A 27,227-nucleotide genomic window follows, 5' to 3' on the forward strand; every position below is an offset into this window, starting at 1 on the left:
AGAAAGAAAGAAAGAAAGAAAGAAAGAAAGAAAGAAAGAAAGAAAGAGGGAGGCTGCTTTCCTCCCTTGTCCTAAGAATCTGCCTGAGACTAAATTAAAAAGTATTGGATTAATTTCCTTGGTGGAGGAGATTTCAAGACAGCCTACATTGACTCTATCACGTAGCTATTAGTAAGCACTCTCATGCAGCCCAACAACAACAACAAAAAGATCACACAGGGCAAAAAGAAATGCACAATAGAGTTTAAGGAGAAAAAAGAGGACCAAGAAATTTAATGTTGGAGCCAAGGCTTGTACTGAAAGATATAAGGAGAGGCCTGACATGAAATAGAAAAAAAGAGAGGTTGCTCTCTGGAAAGAAGACATCACTCAGCTCAGCTTTGAACTCATAAAAAGAAAAGGTCTGAAGAATTTTCTCCTAAAAAGCAACCACAAAGGAAATCTTTTGCAAGTGTGAATCAACAGGCCAGGCGCTATCCACTGGGCATTCAAACTTGTCAGTGCTGTCCATGTGATCCTGGGTTAGTGAGTCATGAAGGATACACGAGGAGAAGGGCTGTGGAGTCTTGCTCCATGGCTCAGGAAAGCTGCTGAGGCCAGGTGTGTGGCAAGGGAGTCCCTGCACAAAGCCACCGAGAAGCCACTACACAAAGCTGTGAAGGTAGAGCCTGGGTTGCTCTGGAGATTTCCATGCCTTGGAGATGCCAGAGCCATGAGAATCTGCCAGGGAGAGCCGCATACAGGGAGTGGAAGTGTCCCAAGAGAGGGAAATATGTCTCGGTCAGCAAAGCTGGAGGGGTAGAGCAGTGGCTCTCAACCTGTTGGTTGCGACCCCTTTGGGGTTGCTTATCAGATACCCTGCATATCAGATGTCTGCACTACAATCTATAAGAGAAGCAAATTTACAGTTATGAAGCAGCAATGAACTAATTCTATGGTTGGGGTCACGACAGCACGAGGAACTGTATTTAGTGGTTACAGTATTAAGAGGGTTGAGAACCACTGGGGCAGGGCCATCCAAGTCCTCTGACGTTAGACATGGACCAACACCATTTGAAGCTCGCCCTGATAGTTTTCAGTCTTGCTTTGGCCCAGTGTTTCCTCACCACCCCTCCTTCCCTCCCTTTCAGAATGGCTATGTAGTCTGCTCCTTTGGAGGCTGGAAGTGTGCAGTTTGCTTTTCTATTTTATAGGTAGTTGCAGTTGAGAGATTGCCTTGAAGACTTTAGACTTTTAAGCTGTATTGAGACCGAAAGACTATGGAGGCTTTTTGCAGTTGGACTAAGCGCATTTTGTATTATGATATGGCCACAAGCCTATGGGGAACAGGGAGTGGATTGTGGTGGAACAGCCCCCATAGGCTTATTATGTTTGAACACTTGTTCTCCAGCAGGTAGACTATTGGGAAAAATTAGGAAGCATGGGTTTGCTGGATGAGGTATGTCACTGGGCTGGGCTTGGGGATTCCAAAACACAACAAAATCTCATTGGCATTTTTACTTGCCAAGGTAAACAGAAATAGCCTAAAGTCAAGGGAAAGAGGCGTGAGACAAGGAATGGGGGTAGAAAAGGCTTCAAGATGGAGAGACTCTCAGGTTGGTTCATCAGGAAGAGTGGATGATCAATTCTCAAAATGAGTGTTTCCTAGAGCTGCCTTCATTTCCCCTATGCAGACAAGCGAGGGAGGTAGCACTGTCCTATATAATGTAAAGGAATTGCCCAAATATGGAAGTGTCTACCCCCTAACCCCGACCACCTCATAATGTTCAAGTGTGGGAAGAGAAATATGCTCTGCGCTCTCCTGCACTGTGGGATGACTGAAGCTAATAACAACTTCAGATTTCAAAAGCAACAGGGATGGATTTGGGACATTCTTACCGTAAAGAAATCATGTATGTTGAGGAATGCTTACAACCCCTATGTGTCCATCAAAACTGAAACTTTAAGATGGAGCCCTTCTCAGGCTGAAGAGGGGAATGAGAAGAGTAGGCCAGCCAGAGGGGAGGAATCCTATGAGGAGCTGAGATTGTTCCCCCAGAACAGATGAGAGTAGTCCCTTCAGGTCACTTGGGGTACACAGCCCCTGTGGGATTAATGGATGAATGAGTAAAAGAGTGAGTGGGATTTAAGATTCGTGAAAAAGGATCATGCTTACAAAATACTTAAACAGCACTTTTTAAAAGAATGTTGAGCTGGGTATGAGGGTGCACTGCAACCCTGTAATCCTAGCACTTCAGAGGTATAGGGAAGAGGATCAGGAGTTCAAGGTTATCCTCAGATACAGAGTTTGAAGGTGGCTTGAGCTATACCAGGCCCCATGACCAATAAATAAATAAATAAAGATGAAGACATTTTGCTAAGTGAGACAGAAAACCAGCATCAATTTTAGAATGTTTCATGAAGTAGTGAATGGAGTAGAACTGAATTAGGCAAAGGAGGCTCAGATAGCCCGTCTCCTGACGTGCAGTTTTCATAGCACATTCCCTCCATCCCTGATGGCCCCTTTTTTCCATGCCCTGCAGACTGGTCATAGAAACGCCATCAACAGAAGTGTCTAATAACTCGACTGTACCTCAGCCTGTGTTTCCAACATTCGGGACCATCATGCATCCCTGAGAGGTCCTGGTGGGGCAATTAGAGAATCTGCCCTTCCCAGAGTCCCTGTGCTGAGATCCTTCTATCTGGGTGGCTGTCAAGGAACACTCTGTTGCCTTGCTGAGTCAAGCAGCATCTGCTTGGACTGCCCTCGGGACCCAGGGTTCTCCCCAGGCTGAGCCTGCACATCTGAGAAACAAACACCAGATGGCAGCAGTCTATGCTTGGTGCATACTCATGGCAGATTCGCCCCCCCCCCCAACCTCCAGGACTCAAGATAAAGACTTGCAAAATCCACTTGGCAGTGATAAAAAGTGTTAACTTGTTGCCAACATTCACAGGTTAACCACAGGGTCAAATTCCTTGTGGAATTTATGAAGCAAAGCACCGTATTTTTTTCTCTAAGCCTCATTTTGTCAGTCTCTACTTAACAAATTTTGGGAGACACATTCACTGATTGGTTCAGCAAATTCTGTTGTTGCACTGGTGTGGGAAATATTCCTGGTTCTATCTGGTCAAAGAAGGTAAGTTGTTTGGTCCTTCTGCCCAATTTCTAGGAGATGGCCCATGAACTTCATATTATGATGTGTAGTAGGATACTTACAGGAAGTGATGTGCTTGGCATCTATGAAGCACTCCTTGATAAATAATAAATAAATATCATTTTCAACTATGTGATATCCTGAGAAAGGCAAAACCATGAGATGGCAATAAAATGATCAATGGTGGCCAGGGAAGGAGAGACGGACAACAGATGTACCAGGCAATGAAACTTCTGCATGGTATTTCAATAGTCGGACACATGCCTTCGTCCACACTCGCAGAACGTGTGACGCCGAGGTGATGCTGGGGCGAACTGTGGACTTTGGGAAACACTGGTGCATCCGGGGGCGTTCATCCACCATAGGAATCACACCAGTCTCGAGGGGCACTCACGGTGGGGGACACTGTGTGTGTGCAGGGCCCGGGAATCTGTGGGAGCCCTCTGTCTTCTGCTAACTTTTGCTGTGAACCTAAAACTTCTCTAAATAACGATAAAAATGAGTAAAGCGAGGGCCAGGGGTCTGTTTCAGTTCAAAAGCATTTGCCTAGCATCCATGATTTCCCAATCAGCCCAATTCTTCTCAACAGGAACCCAGTCGCCTGAGGTTTGATGTCACTAGACTCCTCTCATATGCACATATCAGGCTTCTTTAAGCCAGGAAAGGGTATGTCTTTTTTTTGTGTGTGTGATATCATTTATCTGTAGGCAAGTTATGCAATCCTTGGTGTTGGTAGAACGAGGCACTATTGCCCATGATTTTCAGCAAAGAACCATAGTTCAAGGGGATTCTGACATATGGTCTGATTTTCAGAAATGTGTCCTCCTCTTAGTGAGAAACAGTGGTAACCTGATTTTAAACATCCATTCTCTCCATGGTCACATAAGCTGTGCATTCTGCCTGTTCCATTTGAAGACCACTGGGCCTGAGCCTATCAGGCTTACATAGGTGTTTTCTATGTACCCACTGAAACTTCACATACTTGGCCCTCAGAGTTAGAGCCTGATTCTTTCTGAGGCTCAGGACATATATGGCAGGATCTTGGATCAGGAAACAAATGTGGATTTGGGCACAACCCTAAAGTGGTTAGGGAACAGATTCAGCACACTGTACCCTCTTGATGGCTGTCTTTAGAGGTCAGTGCAGATACTTCTTTGGTTTTCTAGCCCTTGAGTACCATGCTTGGCATTTGTGCCATAACCAATAACAGTTTAAGGGCGATTGGAGGGTGTAAGAATATGAGGCCATTGGCCAGCAGATCTGGGCAGGTGGCTTACTGGAATCTCAAAATGACACTACAGACTAGCAAGTGTCCCACAAATACAGAGATTAATAGAACAGCTTTTCACAATTGTCTCATTTCTGAGAGGAAGCCCATGGTGCAGGCTCCAGGGCTCCAGTAGGCACAGAAGAAAGACAAAGGCACATGAGTCCCCTGGTGCACCAGCCCTGGGCATGCAAGATGGCAGAGTCTAACGGTGGGTGCTAATGGGTCCTTGCTTGCTGGCACCAACTGCCACTGACCTAAGAAGTCCTTAAAAGGCCAACTATCTCAGATACTCAAATCAAAATGGACCCTCACCTTCCTGTTGCACAGTCCCTACCATGGACCCCATCAACCTCTCTCTAAGGCCCCAGTTCCATGGAACTGCTAGCAGAGTTTTATTTTCAGTCAACCTGAATATCATGGGTAGAGTCAGAAATCCCCCAGAATGACGCATTAGGCCAAACAGAAGTAACAGCTGGTCATGGTTCCCCTGGCAAGGGTCATGAAAGTCCTTCAGCAATTCTGATGAGGCTAACTACATCCAAACCACCTAGGAGACTGGCTAAAGGCTCATCTTCTTGGGTCCCACCTAGGTCCCACCTGTAGCCCACAGGGCCAAAGGTGGGGTTGGGACTCTACTGAATCTGCCTCACATGTTCACTTAGATGTTGAAGCTAGGGAAAATGGCAGATGGGTGGTCAAACTTAGGTGTTGTGGCCGTGGGCAAGACCAGGCTAAAAGCACAGGTTTAGCCACAGGGTCCTCTTCTGCCTCAAATGGCAATGGGACCCAACAGCCAAGAGTAATTCCTGCCTTCTTAGACTGTCCTTCTGTCCCACTCTAATGATGACATTCTAATGATGTCATCAGCCTGCCCTCCTGATGGTCACTGCTTCCACTGTCGCATGCCCTGTGGTTCTCCAGCCAAGGCTTTTGCTTCCACTATTCCCTGGGTCTGGAATGCCCAGTTCCCGGCCCCAACCTCATCCATTACCTGCTAGTTGAAATCTTTTGCTTCCTTCCAGGAACAGCTCCACTTTCTTCTTTCTGGTTATTGTCTCCTGGTAGAAGACTGTTTGAGACCTACTCATTCTGTCTCTAATTATAATTAACCATGCACACACATGCCACCTCCATACACTCTCAACTGGAAGCTGTGGTTGGATGGTGCTCTAACACACATACAGATTGAGTACCTACCTCCTGGAGCTTGGGATGCAGCAATGGGTATCCCAGACTGAGATTCCTATCCGTGTGTGGTGTATTTTTAGACCCAGACCACACAGTTCTAGAAGCATTTCTGGATCCCTGAGTGACATCAGCAGTGATGGGCGTGTAGGACAAATGGGCAGCTTAGAGATAAGGGCAGGGACAGGCCATGAGAGGGGAGGGGACCAGGCAGAGTCGGAGTTGCCCTTCTCCCTTGTTTATCATGAAGACTAGATGGTGAGCCCTTCAGGACGTTAGCCTCCTCTTCCTCTCTTTCTGTCTTTCATCTACCTGCTTCTACTTCCCAGAGGAGGGACAAGCCAACAAGTCTAGAGCCAGCACTGTGCTCTCCCGGGAGAGGGCTCACGGCTGCCTACCTGAGCTCCAGGCAGCCCAGCTGCAGAGCCATGCCTTCGCTGACCTTGCTGGCATAGCGTTGCATGTAGTCATTCCGGAGCTGGAGAGAGAAAAGCCAAGGGTCAGACTCACGCCCTCATTTTCCTTCCTGGAGCAAACCCATGCCTCCTGGGCTGTGTCTCTCATGGTCATGTTGGTAGTTTGAATGAGGATGGCCCTCAGAGGCTTACAAACTTGAGTGCTTGCTCCCCAGTTGGAGGAGCTGTTTGGAAAGGATTAAATCGTGCGGCCTTGTGGAGGTAGGTGTGTCACTGGAGGCGAGGGTTGATGTTTCAGAATCTCAGTCATTCTCAGTGTCTGTATGTCTCTCTTTGTCTCTGTCTCTCTGTGTCTCTGTCTCTGTCTCTGTCGTTTTCTACCTCCTACCTGCAGATAAGGATGTAAGTTCTCAGCTACTGCCCCAGTACAATGTCTGCCTACCTACTGCCACGTTCCTCACCATAGTATTGGACTCACCTTCTGAAACTGTAAGCCCAATAAACTCTATAAGCCTTGGTTATAACACCTCTTTACAGCAACAGAAAAGTAACTAAGAAAGTATTCCACCATGGACAAGCATCTCCATCCTCCTCTCCCATTGCCATTTTGGATAGAATAAAACTGAAGCCAGGCCTAGTGGTTCAGGCCTGTAATCTCAGCTACTCTGAATGCTTAAGCCGGAGGATTATAGGTTCAAGGTCTCTATGGGCTATGCTACTTTGTCAAGGCTATCTCTATCAGCTTAACCAGACTCTTCTGAAGCCAACATGGTGGCGCATGCCTTTAATCCTGGTACTTGGGACACAGAGGCAGATGGATCTCTGTGAGTTCCAGGCCAGCTTAGTCCACACAGCGAGCTCCAGGACAGCCAGGGCTACATAGAGAGACCAAGACACTGTCTCACAAAACCAAACAAAATAAAAATGAGACACTGCAGGGGAAAAATGGCTAAGAATTCCATTTAGTGGAAGAACACTTGCTTAGCAGTTATGATATCCTGGGTTCAGCTTTTAGTATTATAAGAAAGAAAAAAGAAAGGCAAAGGGGGTGCTTTTCACCTGTTGGTAGAAGTACAGCAATGTGGTCCTATCTTCTTTCAGGCTCTCCATGAAGTCTTCTGGCAAGTAGCGGATTTGAAGGTCATACCTGCAATGAGACAGACTCTCGATGATGCTGGGAGGCTGGAATACCAAGAAAGCAGTAGGACCCACAGTGTCAAAGCTACTCTATCCCTCAGTATGCGAAGGATATCCATGAGGCTTCTGGCGACAGATACTAGTTTCCTTACTTCAAAGACCAACCCTTGACCTGGCTCTTCTTCCTTCCCACCCTCTGCTCCCCTTCACCATAGCAGCAGCAGCATCTGGTCTGTAACTGTGCCTGAATACTGTCCTGAAATGGGGATTCACTACTAGCCCAGGGTAGATCTCAAAAATACTTGCATCAGGACATTGTAGGGGGGACTAATCTAGAAAGCCACTCCAGATTTTCTAGAAGATTCTGAGCCTTAGGGACGCTCGGAGAGAGGGTGCCATTCCTACCTCCACTCAGCTTCCACGTGTAGACATTCATACTTGTCCTGCACTTCGCCCACTGTCATCTGCGGGTGCAACCAGTGGATCTCATCTGATTTCATGTGCTTCAGCCTCAGCCCATAGCATTCAGCCAGCTGGATGTTGGGCCCTATTCGCCCACTCAGCAGGATGGAGGTGATGATCTCCTAGGGAGGAGATGAGAAGGCTAAAATTCAGGGATGCTCCCCTGCTGGGCTCTCACAAGCATCCTGTGCACATCCCCTAACCCTGGGTGCCAATCTGTCTTGGGTATTATTTATTTCTGATTCTCTAACCATTAGTGCAAGCCTCGGTGCACAGTATGTTCTACCCGACGAATGAACAATTTGGCAAAACGGGACAGACACAGAGGAGGTGGAAGGACATAGCAGAAGTGAGGGCAACAGACAGAGGCTGAGATCGCAGATCAAAACAATTAATACCAGCTGAGCCCGTGCCCCGGGAAGAGCCCCTTCTGGACGGCTTCCAGTCTAGCCCAGCAGGATGCAGTACAAGGCCAGGCCCTGCTAGGACTTCTCCACATGTGACTTCACCGAGTCCACGTGACACAGAGAAGCAAGCAGGTACCACCCCTGCATTAAAGCCGGTAAAGAAACTGATTCCAGGACTAAGCTGGGCTTGTGAGCCCAGCCCTGGATCTCTGGACTCTAGTTTTTGCTTTGCCAAGCTGACCTAGGGCATGGCAGAGCTGAAGGAGACAGAAGGAGATAAACATTAAAGAATTAAGTGGCACACTGCCCATACAATGTCAGAAAGGTGGACGGGAAGCCACTAATATTCTTGTTCTGCTTTGGAGGTTTTCTTTTTGTTCTTTTACCCACCGTTTCAGCAGGTCCCATGCCCACAGCCCAACGCCACCACTTCCTGGTCCAGACACAGAGCCCAATTAACACAAATGTTAACTGTAGTGTCAGCTTCTGCCAGGAAGTCCATCAGAAGGCCCTGACTAGACAAGCTTAGCTGTTGGTAATGACATTTATCCCGTGGGTCCACATCCGGTGAGTAGAGCTGAACCCACTCCTGATGGCACACAGTTCCCTGGATGCAGATTTAAAACATCAGACACTGACCCATGTGAGCTGAGAATCTGAAATGCATGGATACCCAGCCTACATCAGCCTACCCCAGCCTGGAGGCTACAGTCTGGCCAGGGAGAGGAGGGATGCGTCGTTGTTTAGACTGTGTGTGGTTTTTTTTTTTAAACATGCCTACCAAGAAGTTGTCTAATTAAGTAAGCAAAGTACAGTTAATTCCTTTATTGGAAATAGAAGAAAGTGTGTTTCTTTTTGTCTCTTCTAGGAAAATGTCAAGCCTAATATTTAAGTAGTGCTGGTTTAAAATAATGTTCAATTATACACGGGCCTGGACACCCGTGTCTTGTTCCAGCTGCCTCCTTCCATTTCTCTTGAACTCCATGGGATGTGACCTAGAAGACCCTCAGCCACAAAACTATCTTTCCTCCTAAGAAAGACAATGTCCATCAGAAAAGCTCACTACTGCTCTGTGAGATGCATGCGAGCGGGGCATGAGGACCAGAGCACATGCCAGCCATCTAACGTTAGCTCTGAAATCAGAACTGGGGCTGGAGGAGAAGGATGCAATCTATAGTGGCTCCGGAGAGAGGGGCATGGATGAAAACATGAGGTCAAAGGTCTGCCACTATCTCCACCTGCTTCTGCTACTGACCTGCTGCTCATCTCTGCCCACTTGGTCACCCTGATATTTTACCCAGAACCCCTCATATCTTTGCTGAGTCCTACCCGCAGCCCTCACCACTGGTACTGAAATGTAGGGCCTATCCTTTACCAAACTGAAATTGATTAATTTAGCACCTCATTTTGCAATAGCTAGGAACCCTGACCTATGAAGAACTGAACATCACAAAGATATGCAAAAGAAGTGCAGGAGTCTAAGGACCCTCCTTGTGTGTGCAGCCAAGCTTCAGCAACCACCAGCTGTGGCTGCCATTCTTACACCCCAAGCATGACCATTGTTCTTCTCAGTTCTTCTTTAAGGTGGTACGTATGCACACAGACACACACAGGTGTATATACATATATAACATGTTAAAATGTATAAATTTTAACCATATATGTACTGCCTCGTAAATACACTCATGTGACCTACATACTGATTAAAGACACATGTTTTCCGCATCTTCAGACAGTTCTCTTTCTGGGTCAACCCTTGTGGCTAACTCCCACTCCTGCTCCCACATCAGGCACCCATCCCCTCCCCCAGTTTCAAAGGATTTCACGTGCATGGAATTATTTATGTGCAGCATTTTTTCTGCCCAACTTTTTTCACTTAGCATAATGTCTAAGATTTGCCCACATTGTTGATACATTGGTACATAGTTTGTTTTTCTTCTCGTCTTCACTCTTTCTTTCTCTCTCCCTTCTCTCTCTTTTTATTTCTTTCTCTCTCTCTCTCTCTCTTTTTGATACAAAGCATTATTTAGCTCAGGATGTTTTTGACCTTGCAATCCTCTTGCTTCAGCCTCCTAAGCACTAGGACTACAGGTATACGTCATCACACCCTGGAAATGTTTCTTTTTCTCTTGTTTTGTTATGCTGGGAACCAAACCTAGGGCATTGTATATGATAGGCCAGTGGTCTTCCACTGACCCGCACGTCAGCTTAGTTGTTCTTTTTTGGAGATGAGTGATATAGTCTACTGTATCAACAAACTATATTTATTCAGCCCTCTATTTCTAGAAACTCAAGGCATTTCTGTATTTTTTTTTTTTTTTACTATTCTGAAATTTTGAAAATCAGTGTAAAGTGATACACTGCTATTTGCTTTCAATTAATCCAAAAGAGTAGAATTTCTGGACCAAAGGTCTTGGGTTTTATAAAAAAAAATTTGCCAAGGCTGAAGGGATGGCTCAGCAACTAAGAGTGGATAATGAAGGCAAATTTGAACAGTTGGTTCTCACCACCTCTTTTCCTTCATTTTTAAGTAAGTTCTTTGAAAAATTTGTGCATAGATTTATCTTTTCATCTAGAACAAGGAGGAAGAACCAGAGCCCCAGTTAAATAGTTTTGTGAAGATCAAATTAGCTAAAACTCTTTGGAATGTTGCTTGGCTCAAGAGTAATATTTTTTTTTAATTTGTGTTTTATTTTATGCTGTAATGAACATCCCTACATGTATATCTGTGGGTGTCAGATCTCGGAGTTACAGACAGTTGTGAGCTGCCATGTGGGTGCTGAGAATTGAACCCAGGAAGAACAGTCAGTGCTCTTAACTGCTGAGCCATCCCTCCAGCCCTCAACACTTTTTGTTTAAAATGAACATTATTTTAATGCAGTAATCTCTTACAAGATCCAGCTTAAACTATATTATGAAAACAAAATTTTGTTTTATTCTTCTATCTTTCTTACTCCCACCCCCTTACCCCTTTCCTTCTCTTGTAAGTGGCGTGTACTTGGCCAGGGGTCAAAACAGCAAGGCTGAGGAGCTGGCATTAGCAGCCAGCCCAGAAATGGAGAGAGGTGAATGATGGTGCTATTGATCACCTACATAGGAGCTATGCAAAGGGAGAAATATAATGAAAATAGTGGATTTTTTTTTTTTTTTTTTTTTTTTTTTTTTTTTTTTTTTACCATTAGGAAAAGTACTCAAACTATGGCGAGTGGAAGGTAGAAATGACTGTGTCATAAGGGCTTGTTCTGAAATGGTGGTTCGGCTGGCTTTGAATAAGACGGGGGGAGAGCTTTGAGTTGTCCTTACTAAAAGGGCTTAATGAGCAATGCCATGCCACAGCGGATTTCAAACCAAGCCTCAGAGTTAGTTTCCAAGCACCATCCTTCAGGGAAAGGGTCCAAGGCTCCTGTTGAAAGAGATGATTCCAGAGCTGAGGGGGAAAATGGGGAACACAAGGTGAATCTGAAACATCACTTTGGACCAGAAAAACAAAAACAAAAAAAAAACCAAAACAATGTTCGGAGCCTGTTGGGCCTTCCTAACAACTGCACAAAACCATCCAGAAGTGTTCACATGAGGCAAGGCTGGCATAACCCAAGCTGTACGTCTTTCCTGAGGGCGGATGTTGCTGGGGACAGACAGTCTCGCTGAATGGCACCCCCACCCTCCGACCCCCTGACCAGACTGATTACTGAAGTTGGATTATAAAGGATTTGGTTGGTCTTTGTCCTTAGTTCCAAGTCTTGGGATTTTCTAGGTGATAGGACTGCCTTTGTTATTCATGCTGGGTCCTAACATACAGTGGACCCACAGTTTCAGGAGCATGGGGCACGGGGTCGAGGAGGGGGCACTGGCCAACCATCTGCTGGCTTTTCAGACTGTAAAGACCGGCCATGTTCTTGGAGAGCTGCAGCTTTGAGACTGAGAGTTAGCCGGAGCGGGGGGGGGGGGGGGGGGGGGGGGGGGGGGGGGGGGGGGGGGAGGGAATATGGGAATCAAGTTGAATCACGTGTTCAAAGAGTCCACGTGTCATCAACCACACCTTATGTCCGAAGCCCTAGTAGATCTCTGAATCAGGATGTTCACCTGAGAGACTCGGTGATGCGCATTTCTGTGCCTGAGAACAGAAGCCTCCTGTTTCAGAGTCTTTCAGAAGTTCTGTGTACCTTTGGCTGGCTGGGGTTAATCTGTCTTCATTAGAGTAAAACTCCAGCTTGAAGTATTGTACTTTCCCCCAGTACTTTGACTTGTTCTAGTAAATCATTGAAGCTGAGAAAGTGGGAACCCACCAGTTTATACTAAAAGCTTGGGTGGCTCAGGATCTGGGGGAAGGAGTGTCTGGTGAACGGGCCCTTAACTTGTGTATTGTGGAGATACATTGTAGCAGAACTTCACGGTAAACTATGTCCGTCCTTCATACATGACCAGGAGAAATGAATGTGATACTCACAACTGCGTGCCCAGGGTTAGTAAAGTCATGGAGCTTGGAGGAGGATCTATAATCGACACTTTATTAATCCCTAACTACATTCTGGCTATGGATCCCTGCACCCACAGATAATTGCTCTTGCCTGTCATGGAGGAAAGTCCTCTTTGCAACAAATGGAAACCATTACAGAAAACTATAACTCTAACCGATCAAACTGATACACTTGCAACACAAATCCTGCATCAAAGGCTCAGGGAGCATCATGGAAGAGGGTGCAAGAAGATCCTTAGAGCCAGAGGAACAGGAGATGTGCTGTGAGAGTATGTCTCCTAGAAATGCCGGGAGCTAGGCTCCTGAAGTCTCACCAGCAAGGCTGCCTAAACATGATCTGAATAAAGATGACACCAATAAGCATAACAAAATGAAAAGGGAAAAATCTCACGAGGGGAAAAAAAAACTCTAGACAAACAAACAAACTATAAGCAAGTGAGGAAAGCTTAGAGCAGCAGAAACGCTCCTGCCCAGGGAAGGGCGCACCAACTGGTTAGTCAATACAAATGGTCAGCCCTGAAAACATGCACGCAAGCAACATCATACAGTCTGAGCAGGTTGCATTTATATATTTGAGAACACCCCTCCCCCAGCCATACACATGTAACAACAATTAAAGAGACAGAGGCCATGAATTTGCAAGGGAGCAAGGTGGGGTCCATGGAAGGGTTTGGAAGGAGGAAAAGAATAAGGAAATGATATTAAGTATCTCAAAAAAAATAAGATATACAATTAAAAAAAAAACTAGGCTGTGAATCTAGTTCTGAGGAGACAGACCTTGTAACAGCATGGCAAGCTCCCTGGGCCACAGTGTCCCCTGTGATCTCCTATCCTTGTCCTATCAAGCTGCAGATGGTTCTGCATTCAACCATCTGCCATGCGCACACTATGAAGAGCTACGGAGCTACGGCTCCGGCGAGCGCACAGCCCTCAGCCGTGGAGAAGCTCGTCAGTACAGGTGGGAAGATGAGGATGGCTTCCGTTTAGGGGCGCATCTACGCTGTGCTACCTCCAGCCCTGCCTTCCTTGTGCTCCCACGCATGAAAACAACAGGAGAAGCGGTGTTGGCGCCCGACCCCCAGCTCATCAGCTGCCATTTAACAAGTCAATATTTCTTTCTCTACTAATAAAGCATTCCTTAAAAATGACAGTACATGGTGTTTCCCTACTTGCTCAATTGCCATATGTAACCTGAGTTTTAAACAAGTGCTGGCTTTTTAGACAAGCCCGGGGCTCCTTTTGCTTCAGAGAGATCTTGCCTTCATCCCGTACTTGGGCTTCCAGTGCCCAAGGGCACACATTCTAGCTGCCTTGGGTTGCAGTCTAGAATATAAAAGACTTCTGGTACTTTCTTGCAACATTTGTGTTTCTAGGGTTTTCCTTCCTTCTTGGATCATGTTGATTTACTTAAAGTACTAAATAGTGTGAAGACACTAGAAAGCCTTTCCCCGATTCCCTGATCTCTGACTTTTCCACTCGTAGGTCAGAAACAAAGAAGAAATGTATCCGGATAGCTTGTCCCCACACCCCAGAGGGTTTAAGGTCACCATGTGAAGACTCCTCAGTTGGTGGTAGACCACATTTAGGAGAGGAGTCCCATGAGATGACATCATCTAGTGATGTCATAGCTGTCTCAGTTTGTGTCTGTCCACTTTCTAATGTTCACTTGTATATGTGTGGTGTGCATGCATGTATGTTTGCGTGGCTACATGTGTGTAGGTACATGTGGAGATCAGAGGATTATACCAGACGTCTTCCAAAAGACAGTCTCCACTTCGTATGCTGAGGCAGGGTCTCTCCCTTGAACCCAGGACTCCCTGATTTTGCTAGAACAGCTAGACAGCTTGCTCTGGGGTTGCTGTGTCACGGCTCTCCAGAGCTCGGGGATCGCAGGTGGGCTGCCGTACCCACCAGCTTTTACGTAGGTGCTGAGGATCTGAGCTCTAGCCCTCACGCTTGTGTGGCAAGCACTTGGCCTACTGACTCATCCCCCCATCTCCCTCACACAAGTCTGAAATCGCAGAATGACATAATCCTCCCATTATTAAACGATCCTGCTAAGATCATCCGAGCAACAGACCTCTCCCTCTTCTTCCCAGTGACCGCCACATTCCAGAACCTCCAGTGACCTCTCTGTTTCATTATGTCCTCAGGCTCATCTGCTTCAATACACACTTAACTTTTCCTTAAGTTTATTTAAGCTTTTTTGTATTTGTGGCCAGGTTATTAAAACAAGCAAACAAAAACAATATAATAGCTGAGGCCCTCCCAGACAGCCTGGTACCTTCCCATCCTCCACCAAGATAGCCTGGTTCCAACTGCCCCTTTGGTTCCAGGTTCTTCCCTCTCTACCATATTTTAGGAGAGTCCTTGTCAATGTCATTTCATGCAGACCTCTATCCTGCATGCTCCTGATTCCCCTGAGCTGATAGAGGTTTTGATTCCTCCCCCTGGATTCCTTGGGCAGCATTGTGAGGGCCTTTGGAAATCCATTCCTTACTTCCCTGAATTGACAGGGTTTGGGGTTCCTCTATGGACTCCAGAGAACTTTAAATGTACATCCAGAAACATATTGTTAGGAGCTGAATTTTGTTTCTCCAAAAAGGCATGATGGAGCCACACCCTCTGCTTTTTTTTTTTTTTTCACTGCAACCTTTTAGGGAAATAGAGTCTGTGCAGACTACTCAAATTAAAATGAGGTCATTAGGTAGGTTCTACTCTCATCTGACTGATGTTCTTATAAAGGGGGACATTAAGTCACCAAGAGAGACATGCACACAAGAATGCAAGTGATAGGTGAAGAGTCAAGTTTCTAGTGACCTATCTGTAAGCCAAGAACACCAAAGATGAAGGCAAATCACCATGCCTGGAGAAGAGTCAAGGAAGGATTCTCCCACAGGCTTCAGAGGGCACAGTCCTACCAACACCTTGATCTTGGCTTCTCTAGACCTCAGAACTTAGAGATGGTATTTTGTTAGAAGACTCCTATGAATCTAATAAAGACATTGACACACTAGGACTAAAGCAACTGCCCGTGTCTGTTCTTGGATCAGATGGACATGGACCTTCTTTGAGTTCTAACTGGTGATTGGTTGAGAACCTTCCGGGGATAACTTTCTAAGAAACCAGAGCGCAGGTTTCAATTTCTTTTCAGTTCTCTGTAGATGACAGGCTAATGTGTTTCGACATGTGTGGCACATAACTATGACTGGCCTGCCTTATGTTGACTCCGTAAAGAGCTCAGACAATGCCTGGTACACATTGGCTACTCAACAAATAGCAGTTATCGTGATGGGGCCATAAGCCATGATGAGATAACATGAGCATATGTGGATGCTAGCAGAGGCAGAAGGAAGATTATGAATAATAAAATTAGGTCCAAGACGATCAGGCCCCACCCAGAGCTGATCTGGCTATAAACCTGTGCTCTGGAAGAAACAGTGCAGAGAAAAATGACTTCATTCTGCTCAGAGCAAAGACCTGTACAAGTTTTAGGGCCTGAGCATCAAGCTCAATACAACAGTGTCTTCATTTTTCTCTTTTGCTATACATGGAGATGAGAGGTAGAACTCAAAAAGAGAGAGAGAGAGAGAATAAAAAGGCTGAGACAGTAACAAGCATCTTATCTTTAATTGACTTAGAGCATAAGGGTTGTCTTCAAAAATTAGGAAAAAAAACTCTGTTAAATATAGACCTGCTTTATTCAAAATTCTGATTTGTTAATATGCCACACACAAAAAAGAGCTCTTAATGCTAAGATGAGCTTCAAGAGGAAGAAAGAATAAAAAAAGGCAGACAGGAAAGTACTGGGCTGGTTAATGTGTCTCTTTAAAAAAAAGTTTCCCTCTAATAAGATACCGTATTAAATAATGACTTTATAATTCATTGGGAAGTTGGCTTGGGAGAATTGGTCACATGGCTTGCTTCCGAATGAACAGTTGAAGAGTGCTGTTTGCTATGGGGGATGGATCTACAGTATTCCCATTTGCTATGGTGCTTAATCTGCATTAGAGAGTCTCAACAGGGTGCTGTTGACATTTGGGGCATGTGCTGGCTAGTTTGATGTCAACTTGACACAGCTAGAGTCACTGGAGAGGAAGAAATCTCAATTGAGATAATGCTTCCATAAGACTGGGTTGTAGGCTAGCCTGTAGGGCATGGCTAAATTAGTGATTGATGTGGGAGGACCCGGACTATTACTGTTCCTAAGCTAGTGTTTCTGGGTTCTATAAAAAAAAAAAGCAGGCTGAGCAAGCCATAATGAGCAAGCCTGTAAGCAGCAACCCTCCATGGCCTCTGCATCAGCTCTTGTGGCTAGGTTCCTGCCCTGACTTCCTACATGATGGGCTACGATGTGGAAGCATAAGCCAAACAAACCCTCTCCTTCTCAACTTGCTTTGGATCATGGTGTTTTGTCATATCGATAATAACACTAACTAGAACGGGGTAAAATATTCTTTGTTGTGGGAGCTGTTTAACATCCATAGCTTCAGGAAATGGTGATGAACTCTGGGTCCTTGCCTAAGGTGTGGACACCCAGTGGAGACAGAGAGCAGACAGGTGATGGATGAGCGTTACGGAAGACTGTAAACCACACTGAAAAACTGGGTACCATTGAAGTCAGGATCACAAGCTAGGGGATGGGAGGAGATTATTTAAGAAGTGAGAAAGTTGTGCTGGAGGAATTGTTCAATGGTGAAACGTGCTTCCTGCTCTTATGTCAGGTGGCTCATATCCACTTGTAACTCCAGCTCCAAGGGATCCAATGCTTTCTTCTGGCTTCTGCAGGCCACCACACATACGCCAACCATACATTCACACAGGCAAAAACGCGCACGCATAAATAAAAACAAATCTCTTAAAAAGTGACAGCGTCACAGGAAACCCCATGCCAGGCAGGGCACACATCCCACAGCCTCCTTGGCTGTAGGGACAGTGGTAGACATATCATCTGGGCTCAGTTCCTTGACCTCAGCTGGATGTCAAAGCAAAACACACTTACATTCATCTCTGCACATCCGTGTGCTCCTGCCGCACATGCCTGGATGTGATACCTGTGATCCAGACAGATAGCTACTAGGGAATCAAAATTCCGGGAAGACATTCCCGTGTTCTCAGGCAGAGATCACATTTGAAAAGAGACTCTATGTGGATATAATTAAGCTAAACAGCTCAGTTTACAGTCTTTCCAGACTCTCTGTGTGGCTCTTAATCAAGGGTGTCTTTACAAGAGCTATGGGGGAGGGGACAATAGGAATAGAGAGGTGGAGCGGGGAGATGCTACCAAAGCCCAAAAGCACTAGGAGTTCATCATCAGACACTGGAAGGGAGGGAAAGAGTGTGTGAGGCCCTGACCCCTGCCCATGGGGCTTCTAGTCTTCAGAGCTATGAAAGAAACATTTCTGTTGTTTTAACCATTGGTTTCTAGTAACCTGTTAAAGCAGGCTTAGGAAATGAAGACAAAAGCTGTGTAAATCCTCGACTCATATAACAGATCAATTTTGAATAGTGGTTGCAGAGCAAAATACTAAAGTTTGCATAACTTATCACTCTGAAAGCATTCGTTCTGAGGTGATAAGAGCTCTAAGGAGGATATTCAACCATGAACCCATCCGATCAAAAATAGAACAACTGCACAGACACCTGACTCCTCATTTGTGGATGTCACGGGCCTATGTGCACAGATAAATGAAGAGAGAGCCACAGGCTTCACATCTTCTTTGCCCTCACCACACTGAGTGTCTGCATGTGTGAGGGGCTGGGACCACACACAGGAAATGAGAAGGGGTGCAGAAAAGAGGAAGTGTGTGTCAATGTGCCTCTTTTTATGTCTGTGTGGTGCTAGTTTGTGGTTTCCTGACTGAATCCTTCTTGCTTGTCTCTGGGCTATTCTCATGGAGGGGGCTAGCTTGATGTGGGCCAAGCCTTCTCTTAGGACTAGCTTCTTCAGGCAGGGAGACCCTCACCCTTTTCTTCCAGTCACATCTCCAACGTTGAGGCTTTGCCTTTGTGCCTCTGACTGAAGGAAGTGAGGAATGCTTAGGTGAAAAAGAACCTGGCCTGTGGGCCAAGGACTTTGCCTGTCAACCATTGGGGTCTGCTGCCCTGACCCTGGTATTGATCTGTTCCTTCTTCCATCATGAAGTACCTCACTGGACAGTTATAAACAGTGAAAAATATGTTGCTCACAGTTCTGGGAAGTCCAGGATCAAAGCTCTATCAGACCTGGTATCCGGCAAGGGTTTCAAGATGGTGCCTGTGCTCAGCCCTCACACAGCAGAAGGGGGTGGGCAGCGGTGTTCTCATTGACATCTTCTTTAAAATGATGTTTAATGTTTTTTCCTCATGTGTATATGGGAGTGGGAGCTGTGTACGTGACCCTGGAGTCACATGCAGAGGTGGGTTACCGGATGTGGGTGCTGGAAGCCAAATTTCAGTCTTCCACAAGAGCAACATGCAATCATATCTGCTGAGCCAGCTCTCTAGGCCCTCAACCTCTTCTTAAGCACTTCCCCCTTAAGACATTCATGATTTAATCACATTCCCAAGGGCCTCACCTTTCCATGTTATCACAGGAAGTATCAGGCTCCAACACAGGTCTTTGGGGGGGGGGACACACCAACACTCAGTGCTAGCACGTCCTAAAGGTTCTCACCCCTATATCCACCATATTAGGTAGGGGTTATGACTTCAACATATGAATTAGGGGGTACCAAAACATTCATCCCGTAATAGCCTGTATCTAGTTAGGTGACGGGTCTAAACTTGAAGGAAGGCCTTGGGGTAAGTGTCTTGATAAGTATAGGTCTGGGCTGTGTGTCACTGTACCTGAATCTTCCTCCTCGGGGGATTCTGGGAAGCTTGATAAGTATAGGGAAGAGCTGTGTGTCACAGTACCTGAATCTTCTCCCTCTGGGGATTCTGGGAGGCTTGTGGAGATTCACAGGAGATCGTAGTGAGAAGAAGCAGGTACAGAACAGACTGCTTTGGGGAGATGGACTATACCCTCTTTACCTGATAGGCAAGCAGCATCCAAAGGACACCTGCAACCCAGAGTGCCCACTGAGGGTGGAAGAGATGCATCTGGACAGGGTGGGGAGAAGCTCCAGAAGGGTTCAGTTCAGGACAAACCCAAGATGAATGAGTTCTTTCCTTCTTTTATTTTATTTTTAAGATTTTTTATTTTTATTTTTTTAATATTAATTACAGTTTATTCACTTTGTATCCCAGCTGTAGCCCCCTCCTTCATTCCCTCCCAATCCCACCCTCCCTCCCTCATCTCCTCCTATGCCCCTCTCCAAGTCCACCGATAGGGGAGGTCCTCCTCCCCTTCCATCTGACCCTAGCTTATCAGGACTGGCTGCATTGTCCTCCTCTGTGGCCTGGCAAAGCTGCTCCCCCATCAGGGGGAGGTGATCAAAGAGCCAGCCACTGAGTTCATGTCAGAGACAGTCCCTGTTCCCCTTACTAGGGAACCTACTTGGATACTGAGCTGCCATGGGCTACATCTGAGTAGGGGTTCTAGGTTATATACATGAATGGTCCTTGGTTGGAGTAAGATAATATATTTATATATATATATATATATTTCTGACTATTTTGCTTTCGTGAATAAATGTGTACCACAGATGCCCACAGAGGCCAGAAGAGGTCATTAGATCCCTTACAAGTTGTGTGGCAGACTTGTGAGCCTCCATTTAAGTGCTTGGTATCAAATCTGGGTCCTCTGCAAGAAGAGGTGCTCTTAAAGAGCCTTATCTCCAGCCTTGTCCCCTTTAAAGACAGGGTTTTGCTAGTAGCTCTGGCTAGCCCAGAACTTATTCTGTGGTTCAGACTTGTCTCAAATTCCCAGAAATCCCCCTGCCTCAACTTTCCAAATGTTGAAATTGCAGATATGAGTCACTGCACTTGGTAAGAATAAACCTTGACCATGCACCTGTTCATGGCAGAGGCTGAGAAACAAACCTAGAATAAAGGTGGCCCTGGGCTGTGGCAACTCTTGAGGTACATTATATCATCATACAAATGAGAGCAACTCTTGGGGTACATTATATCATCACACCGATGGGAACAACTCTTGAGATACATTGTATCACAGGCAAAGCAGACCCTTTGCTTGATGCTTTCCCATAGGAGAAGCAGAAGATTCTAATGATGGGTGGAATCCTACACAGAATGGATCAGCAAGAGTCAGCCAGAGGAGAAGACAGCTAGCCCCTCAGTGTCCTGATAAGATAGGAGCACGACACTTAGACCTGGGTGATCATAAAATGTATCCTCAGGTTCAGGACTGGGTTGACATTAGCAGGGCACTGCTGATCAGCCCTGGACAGTGCATACAAACTGGGATATAACCCAGGACCTATGGTAACCCCACCTGAAAAAGATGGGAAAGAAAAGAAAAGAAAGAGGTACTAGAGGATAGGAAGAAAACATGGAGGCTCCTGGCAGTACTGTCTGTTGACATCCTCCTGCTGGTTTGTAAGATGTTGTCTTAATCCCTTTCCCAGACTAGCAAATTAGCACATTAGAGGAAAACATAATGACATAAGCCTCCACCTGTCACGGAGAGTCAGAGCTCCCAACAAACACGATTTCCTATGAGTACCAACGCAAAGGGGAGTGGGAATTCAAGAAGGGCAGTACACGTTTCTCATCTGGGCGCTGCTGGTCTCTTTAGCATCTGCCAGCTTCCTGCAAGGACTTAGCCTCCAAGGCTAGTGATTATTTTCAGAGCTGTTCTGTTCTGGGGACAGGGTCTCACTTTGTAGCCTTGGAACTTACCATCCTCCTGCCTCAGCCTCTAGGAAGCTGGGATCATAGGTAAGTACTGCCATGCCTGCTTTGCCATAACTGTTTCATCACAGAGGAAGCATGATGGGGGTATTCACATTTACACAGAGAGAAGTTGAGTCAAGATAAAAAAAAACAAAAACAACAAAACCTTGAGATTGGCAATGTGCCCAGATAAGATGCTGTGGAACCGTGACACTAATGTGGGCCAGTCTCCATTGCTTCTGTTTTGTTGCCCATAGCTAAGAGAGGGAGTTGAAGTTACAGCAGTGTTTCTACAAAGGGATGTATGTTTGGAAGTCTGAAAGGGCTCGCAGCAGTTTGAGAACTGGCAGGATGATAAAGGGGCACAGAGTGAAACAGAAAATTCACTGAAGTCAAGACCAAGTGATGATGAGGAGAGTTTGGTGGTTAGGAAGCAGCCACTAACTTCAGGAGGGTCTTAGGAAAGGATGCTGGGCCTGGATCCCATCCCTAAAACCTTAGGGACTATGTCTTCAAGTAGGCATTAAGCAAAGCTGGCCCTTGGTGCCTACACCAACCCTGTTCTCTGTGTTGCATGCTTGCCCAGGTTCTATTTCTTTCTATCAGAGCACTTGCACTGCATTTTAAAGATTCATTCATAGAACTGGGTCGGTATCCTAGCCTTGGTCTGGAAGCCCTACAGGAATGGGGACTTGTACCATGTTTGGAGAAGGCCAACATCCTATGCAGGTGCCCATACTGGAGCCACACAACACTATTTGTGGAGTGGAAGACAGAATTATTCAGGCTTCTTTTCTGTATGGTCTCATCCACAGCCAGGATTTCATTCAGCCACCGTCCAGAGGTTGGCTAATACAAATGTCTGTGCCAAGATGGCATCTCTTTCCAGAATCACCTACCAATGGTGTTTTCAGTGTTGCCACTTGAAAATATGAAGGCATCTCAACTGTACTCAAAGAGACAGAACAGAGCCAGCTTCCTCCAGTGTTCGTCTTAGGCACTGGGGTCCTGTCTCTCTGAGTCAGGCTGCAGTTCTTCATACTTTCTCCTTTATCTCGCATTCCTGAACCATTATCAGAGCTGTTCATTTCCAAATCCTAGATTCTCTGACTCACAGTCACTTCTTTGCATAGACTGAATTGGTTAAGAGTGTACACTCTGGAGGAGGACTGTCTGGGTTTGAAAACAAAACCCACCACTTAACTAACAATTTGCTTAACTCCTCTGCACCGAGTTTCCTTAAATAGAAAGTAGAGATAATAACACCATGTGTTTCAGAGAGTTTTTTTTGAGAAGTCAGCGAGATAACATGTATGAGGGGGTTTAAAATGTTAGATTTTATCATCACCATTACCTTATTCACTATTACCCTTGTCATCACCATCATCATCACCATCATCACCACAATCATCAGCATAGTCACTGCCAGTAACTTCTGTTACTACTGCCACCACCATCATCTGTCACCGCCACTGCCAACACCATCACTACTATCACCACGCTAGCATCATCACCACCATCATCATCACTACTATCACTACCACCACCACCATCAATACCAATACCACCATCATCAATACCACGATCATAACCAGTACTACCTTATCATCACCAATACTACAACCATCACCACCACCATCATAACCAGCATCATCACCACCATTGCCATCATCCCTACCATCATTGGAGTCACCGTCACTATTACCAAATCCATGGTATTACCGAATCTGCTGTTTCTCTCTCAACTTTTTGAAAGCTGGCTTTCTTGATCACCCTAACAGGAACCCTTCTCTTGTTATACCCATTCTTCATAGATGGTCTGATTCTCTGGCCTGACACCCATTACATGATGGCACCCAAATCCTCTTTTCTCTGTCCTGTTTTCTTCCTGAGCTGCAGGCCCACATTCTCCCATAGGGACGTTTCAAAAATACTTCAGACAGAACCATGTGAAGCTGTAGACTCAGCATGTACCTCCGTTCTCATCCCAATGAACGATGCCAGCACCCATGCTGCTGCCCAAGCCAAAGTTTGAGTCATCCTTGTCTCTTTCCTTTTGTTCCCTCCCCATGTGTAGTTAATCATCAGTGTCTGTTGACTCTACCTTCTTGATACATGCAAATCTATCGACTTATCTCTGTTCCCAACAACACTCCCTTCTTGTTGGGAACAGAGTGTTCCCAACAAGTCCACATCTCCCTCCTACTAACAGCTAGCACCTTCCAGCCTTGCTCCCGCTACTCTTGCTCTCTCCATCTCTCCCACTCTGCTACAGAATTGGGGTGGGGGAAACGTACCTTAGAAGGCTTGCCAGAGAATTAAGAATTCCTGTGGGCAAATGAAAACTACCACACTGTGGGCATGTCATAGACATTCATCAGGTAAAACGGCTCGCTGGAGGTTCTGAGAAGTCTTGCTGCGAAAGGCTCTGTTCACGATTTTCAGAGCAGAGCTGAGGCAGCTGTGCTCTAGGGATAGAACCCAGGGCCTCCCCCATGATAGGCAATTGCCCTACCGCTGAGCCACAGCCCAGTCCTCAGCATTGTACCAAGCTTTTCCCAAGCTTCTGTGAGCATAAATCTTTTCTCTAAAGCCCTTATTCTTCCTTTCCCTTCCCTCTGGTTCTATCCCCTCTTTATTCTTCCCTCCCTCCTTTCTTTTGTCCTTCATTCATTTCTTTCATTTCCTTTTTTCTTTCCTCCCTTTCTCCTTCCCTTCTTTACTTCTTCCTATACTCAGCGTCTTTCCTTTCCTTTTCTCTTCTTTTCTTTCCTTTCTCTCCCCCTCCTTCCTTATCTACCTCCCTCCCTCCCTTCCTTCCTTCCTTCCTTCCTTCCTTCCTTCCTTCCTTCCTTCCTTCCTTCCTTCTTCCCCTCCCCTCCTTCCTTTCTGCAGCACCAAAGATAGAAATCAGGACCTAGTACACACCAGGCAAGTGATCTGTAATGCCATATCACCGTATCCCTAGCCTCTGGGCATACTCCTTGCAGAATACTGTGTGCTTTTTTAAAATACAAATGTAGTCATTGTCTCAGTTTGAAAAGAAGGCCTCTAGATGGATAAATAAAAAAAAAACTGAAGGTTTTTTTTCGGTCCTTGTGAAAAAATAGGAGCTCTCAGAGATAGCTGTGCAGGGCAATGACGGAACAGGCAACCAACAGTTTCACATCCTGGGACCCACTATGTGCTAGGTATGCCTCACCTGTCATCTCTAGTCCCTACAGCAAAGTAGCAGGTGGGCAGGGTCCCCTTGGGAAAAATATGCACACAGATTTGTTAAACACTCAGGTTCAAGCCCACACAAGCATCCCAGATGGAGCCTCCCTTGACTGGAAGTCCAGGTGGCTTTAAAGTCACAGCTTGTAATAACAGGATGACATTAGAAGGTGCCGTTTCATCAGTAGGAAAAACTGTAAGCAGGGAAAATCAAAAGGCTTGGGTATAAGTTCCCAGAGGAGAGTTATCTCACTCTTTTATTATCCACTCTGTCCCTGCACCCCTCCAGAGACTCCTTCAGATACTCGGAGCTTGGATCCATTGCTCTTCTGTAGGCCTGCTGTATGTATAACTGTAGAGCCATCACACAGCCGCAGGAAGATCTCCTTGCTAAAGAACTGTGTTCAGGAGCCTGCATGTGTGTAATACAAGCACTTGGGAAGCTGAGGCACAGTTATCATGAGCTCAAGATTAGTCTGGGCTGCAGATTGAGTGTGAAGCCAACCTGGGCCATGCAGCAAGGTCCTGTCTAGAACCCAAACCAACCAAACAACAACTGTAGGCTACTCCCTAGCTCCCACTAACTCCAGATTCCCAAGGTGAGAGTTCTACACTTTCTATTATTTGTGGCCATCTTTCCTTTGGATGCTTATAACTCTAGCATTTATAAGCCTGTTTGTTCCCCGAGACAGCCTTACAGCTGCTCTCCACCATTTCCTCCTCATGGCAAGTGGTGCCCCTACTTCTGTCCCATCTGTCCTCCAGCGCTCTCTCACTGGTGTCTCTACAGAGTGCATCCTGATGGGAATAACTGAAGATTCTTCATTCATCATCAAAATTAGGCGGCATGGTGGCCCCGCAACTTGGAAATCATGTTAACTTCTGGGAATCAAATGAGTTGAGCTGATAGTGGATGGCATCAGCTATGTGCAAAAATGGTACACCCAAGGAAGACGCACGAGTCAGCAGAGGAGGGAGGAAAGTGCGTACTGAAAGGTGGCCGGGACTTACTCTCCGCACACACTCACATTTTCTCATCAGAATCCATGTGATAAGCAAGCAAGACCCTAACCGGACCAGCTACAGGAAACTGGAGTCCACTAAGCCACAGCAAGGATGCTGACTGCAAGAGACAGCACGCTCATCCATGGTGTACGAATCGTGGTGTGCACTGTGAAAGACAGCATGGCAACCTGGAAGCCAGCACCACCATATCACTGATAAAAGGAGCCACAGGTGGACATTGGTTTGGGGGACTTTAGAAGGGCTGGTTATGGGGAGCCAATTGAGCTCCCTTGGACCTGGGAAGACTTTCCCCAAGGTATCCAGGTTGCCTTGTTCACATTCTGAGCCCTCCAGAGAAATCTTCTGAGGACCAATTCCTCTTCTCCTCCCATCCTCATGAAGGACTATGCTGGAAGAGAATGGGTAGGTCCTCATTGCGTCTACTCATGGGAGAATTCAATATCATGTGCGCTGAGAGACTGACCTCGTGGAATCGCATACTAAGTGTTTGACAAATGCAGGTTAAAACAGGCCAGTATATCCTAATCCTGCCTAGAAAAATAGAGCACGCACAGCTGGAGGAGGCTGGTGCAGCAAGCTCAAAACATCTCTCCTCATGCCAACCTGTGCCCTGGCCAGACAGTGCTAGAAGAGGTTGCTAGGCTCCAGAAGGATTGCTCATCTGTCCAGGAAGTAGAAGGAGGGGCAGATTAGCTGAGGGAACAGAGTCCTCCATGGTTACCTGGATCTCCGTCTGCACTGTGCATTTGACCAGCTTGAAGTTCTTCCCGGGGTTGAAGCTGTTGCTGTAGAAGCAGACCTTGAGGATGCGCACGTCTTCCTTCTCCACGTCTACCGGTACCACCACCATGGGCTCTGGGGGGCCCTCGGGCCGGCGTAAAGTGCCCACTTTTACTCGGCTCAGGGGTTCAGACACCCCGGACATCCTTTCAAACAGCAGCTAGGACCAGCACATCTCAGTCCTGAAAACACAACAGACAGAGAAAGAGCCTCAGTGTGAGCTTCTGCAAGCCACATGCCACATCCCTCCCCAGCTGGTGTAACCCCAGGCTCTAGGAATGATGCTACAGCCTGCTGTCTTAGTCCCAAAAACTCCCTGCAAAGGCCTACAGATGCTTCTGCTGGGGAGGCCATGGCACATAGGAGCCAGCTACAAAAACATCTAGCTGTACTGTCCAGGCTCAAGACCTGCAAGCACACAAGCTCCATCTTCTAGTGGACCAATCTCCCTCCCCATTCTCCTCTGACACTGGCTCCCCAGGCAAGAGGCCCACACTTAGCACATGCAGCAGCTGTGAGAGGAGGCGGCTGCAGCATGACACAGCAGAGCAGGAAAAGGAGGGAGACGGTGGCAAACAGGAGGAGGCAAACAGAAGCGGGGAGGAAAATCTGAGAAGAAACAGAACTTGGGACTAGGAAGCCCCAAGAGATGAATAAAGAAGACAACAGAGTGCCCAGATCAGGACCACTACCTTGCTTACTCTGCCCACAACCTCAGCACTACCCAGAGTTTTCATGTAGGGGGCCTGGATCTCATAGGTACTCATCATGTAGAGTATCTGATATCACAGGAAAGAGAGTCAAGGGGTGGGACAAGGGAGAGAGAGAAAGGCCCTTGGCTATTCTGCACTGTTTAGTGTGAAAGGTTGTTTTGCATGACAGATGGGGCTAGCCTGGGCTTCTACAAGGTACAGCCAGTACTTGCAGCAGCCTGGC

The 27,227-nt window shown here is 46.4% G+C and overlaps 1 protein-coding gene across 2 annotated transcripts in view; it reads right to left on the minus strand.

Annotated features, from left to right (window-relative positions):
* Ptk2b (protein tyrosine kinase 2 beta) overlaps positions 1-27,227 on the minus strand; it is a 120,746-nt gene that overhangs the window by 29,227 nt on the left and 64,292 nt on the right. For both annotated transcript variants that reach the window (XM_055609895.1, XM_055609896.1), the window contains exons 2-5: positions 26,233-26,473; positions 7,551-7,729; positions 7,068-7,155; positions 5,991-6,070 (exon numbers count right to left, since the gene is read on the minus strand). In XM_055609895.1, the coding sequence (XP_055465870.1) occupies positions 5,991-6,070; positions 7,068-7,155; positions 7,551-7,729; positions 26,233-26,436 (551 nt within the window). In that variant the 5' untranslated portion in view covers positions 26,437-26,473. The remainder of the gene's footprint in view (positions 1-5,990; positions 6,071-7,067; positions 7,156-7,550; positions 7,730-26,232; positions 26,474-27,227) is intronic.

This window comes from Psammomys obesus, unplaced genomic scaffold (assembly GCF_907164565.1).
Source record: "Psammomys obesus unplaced genomic scaffold, mPsaObe1.curated_primary_1811, whole genome shotgun sequence".
Taxonomy (NCBI): Eukaryota; Metazoa; Chordata; class Mammalia; order Rodentia; family Muridae; genus Psammomys; species Psammomys obesus.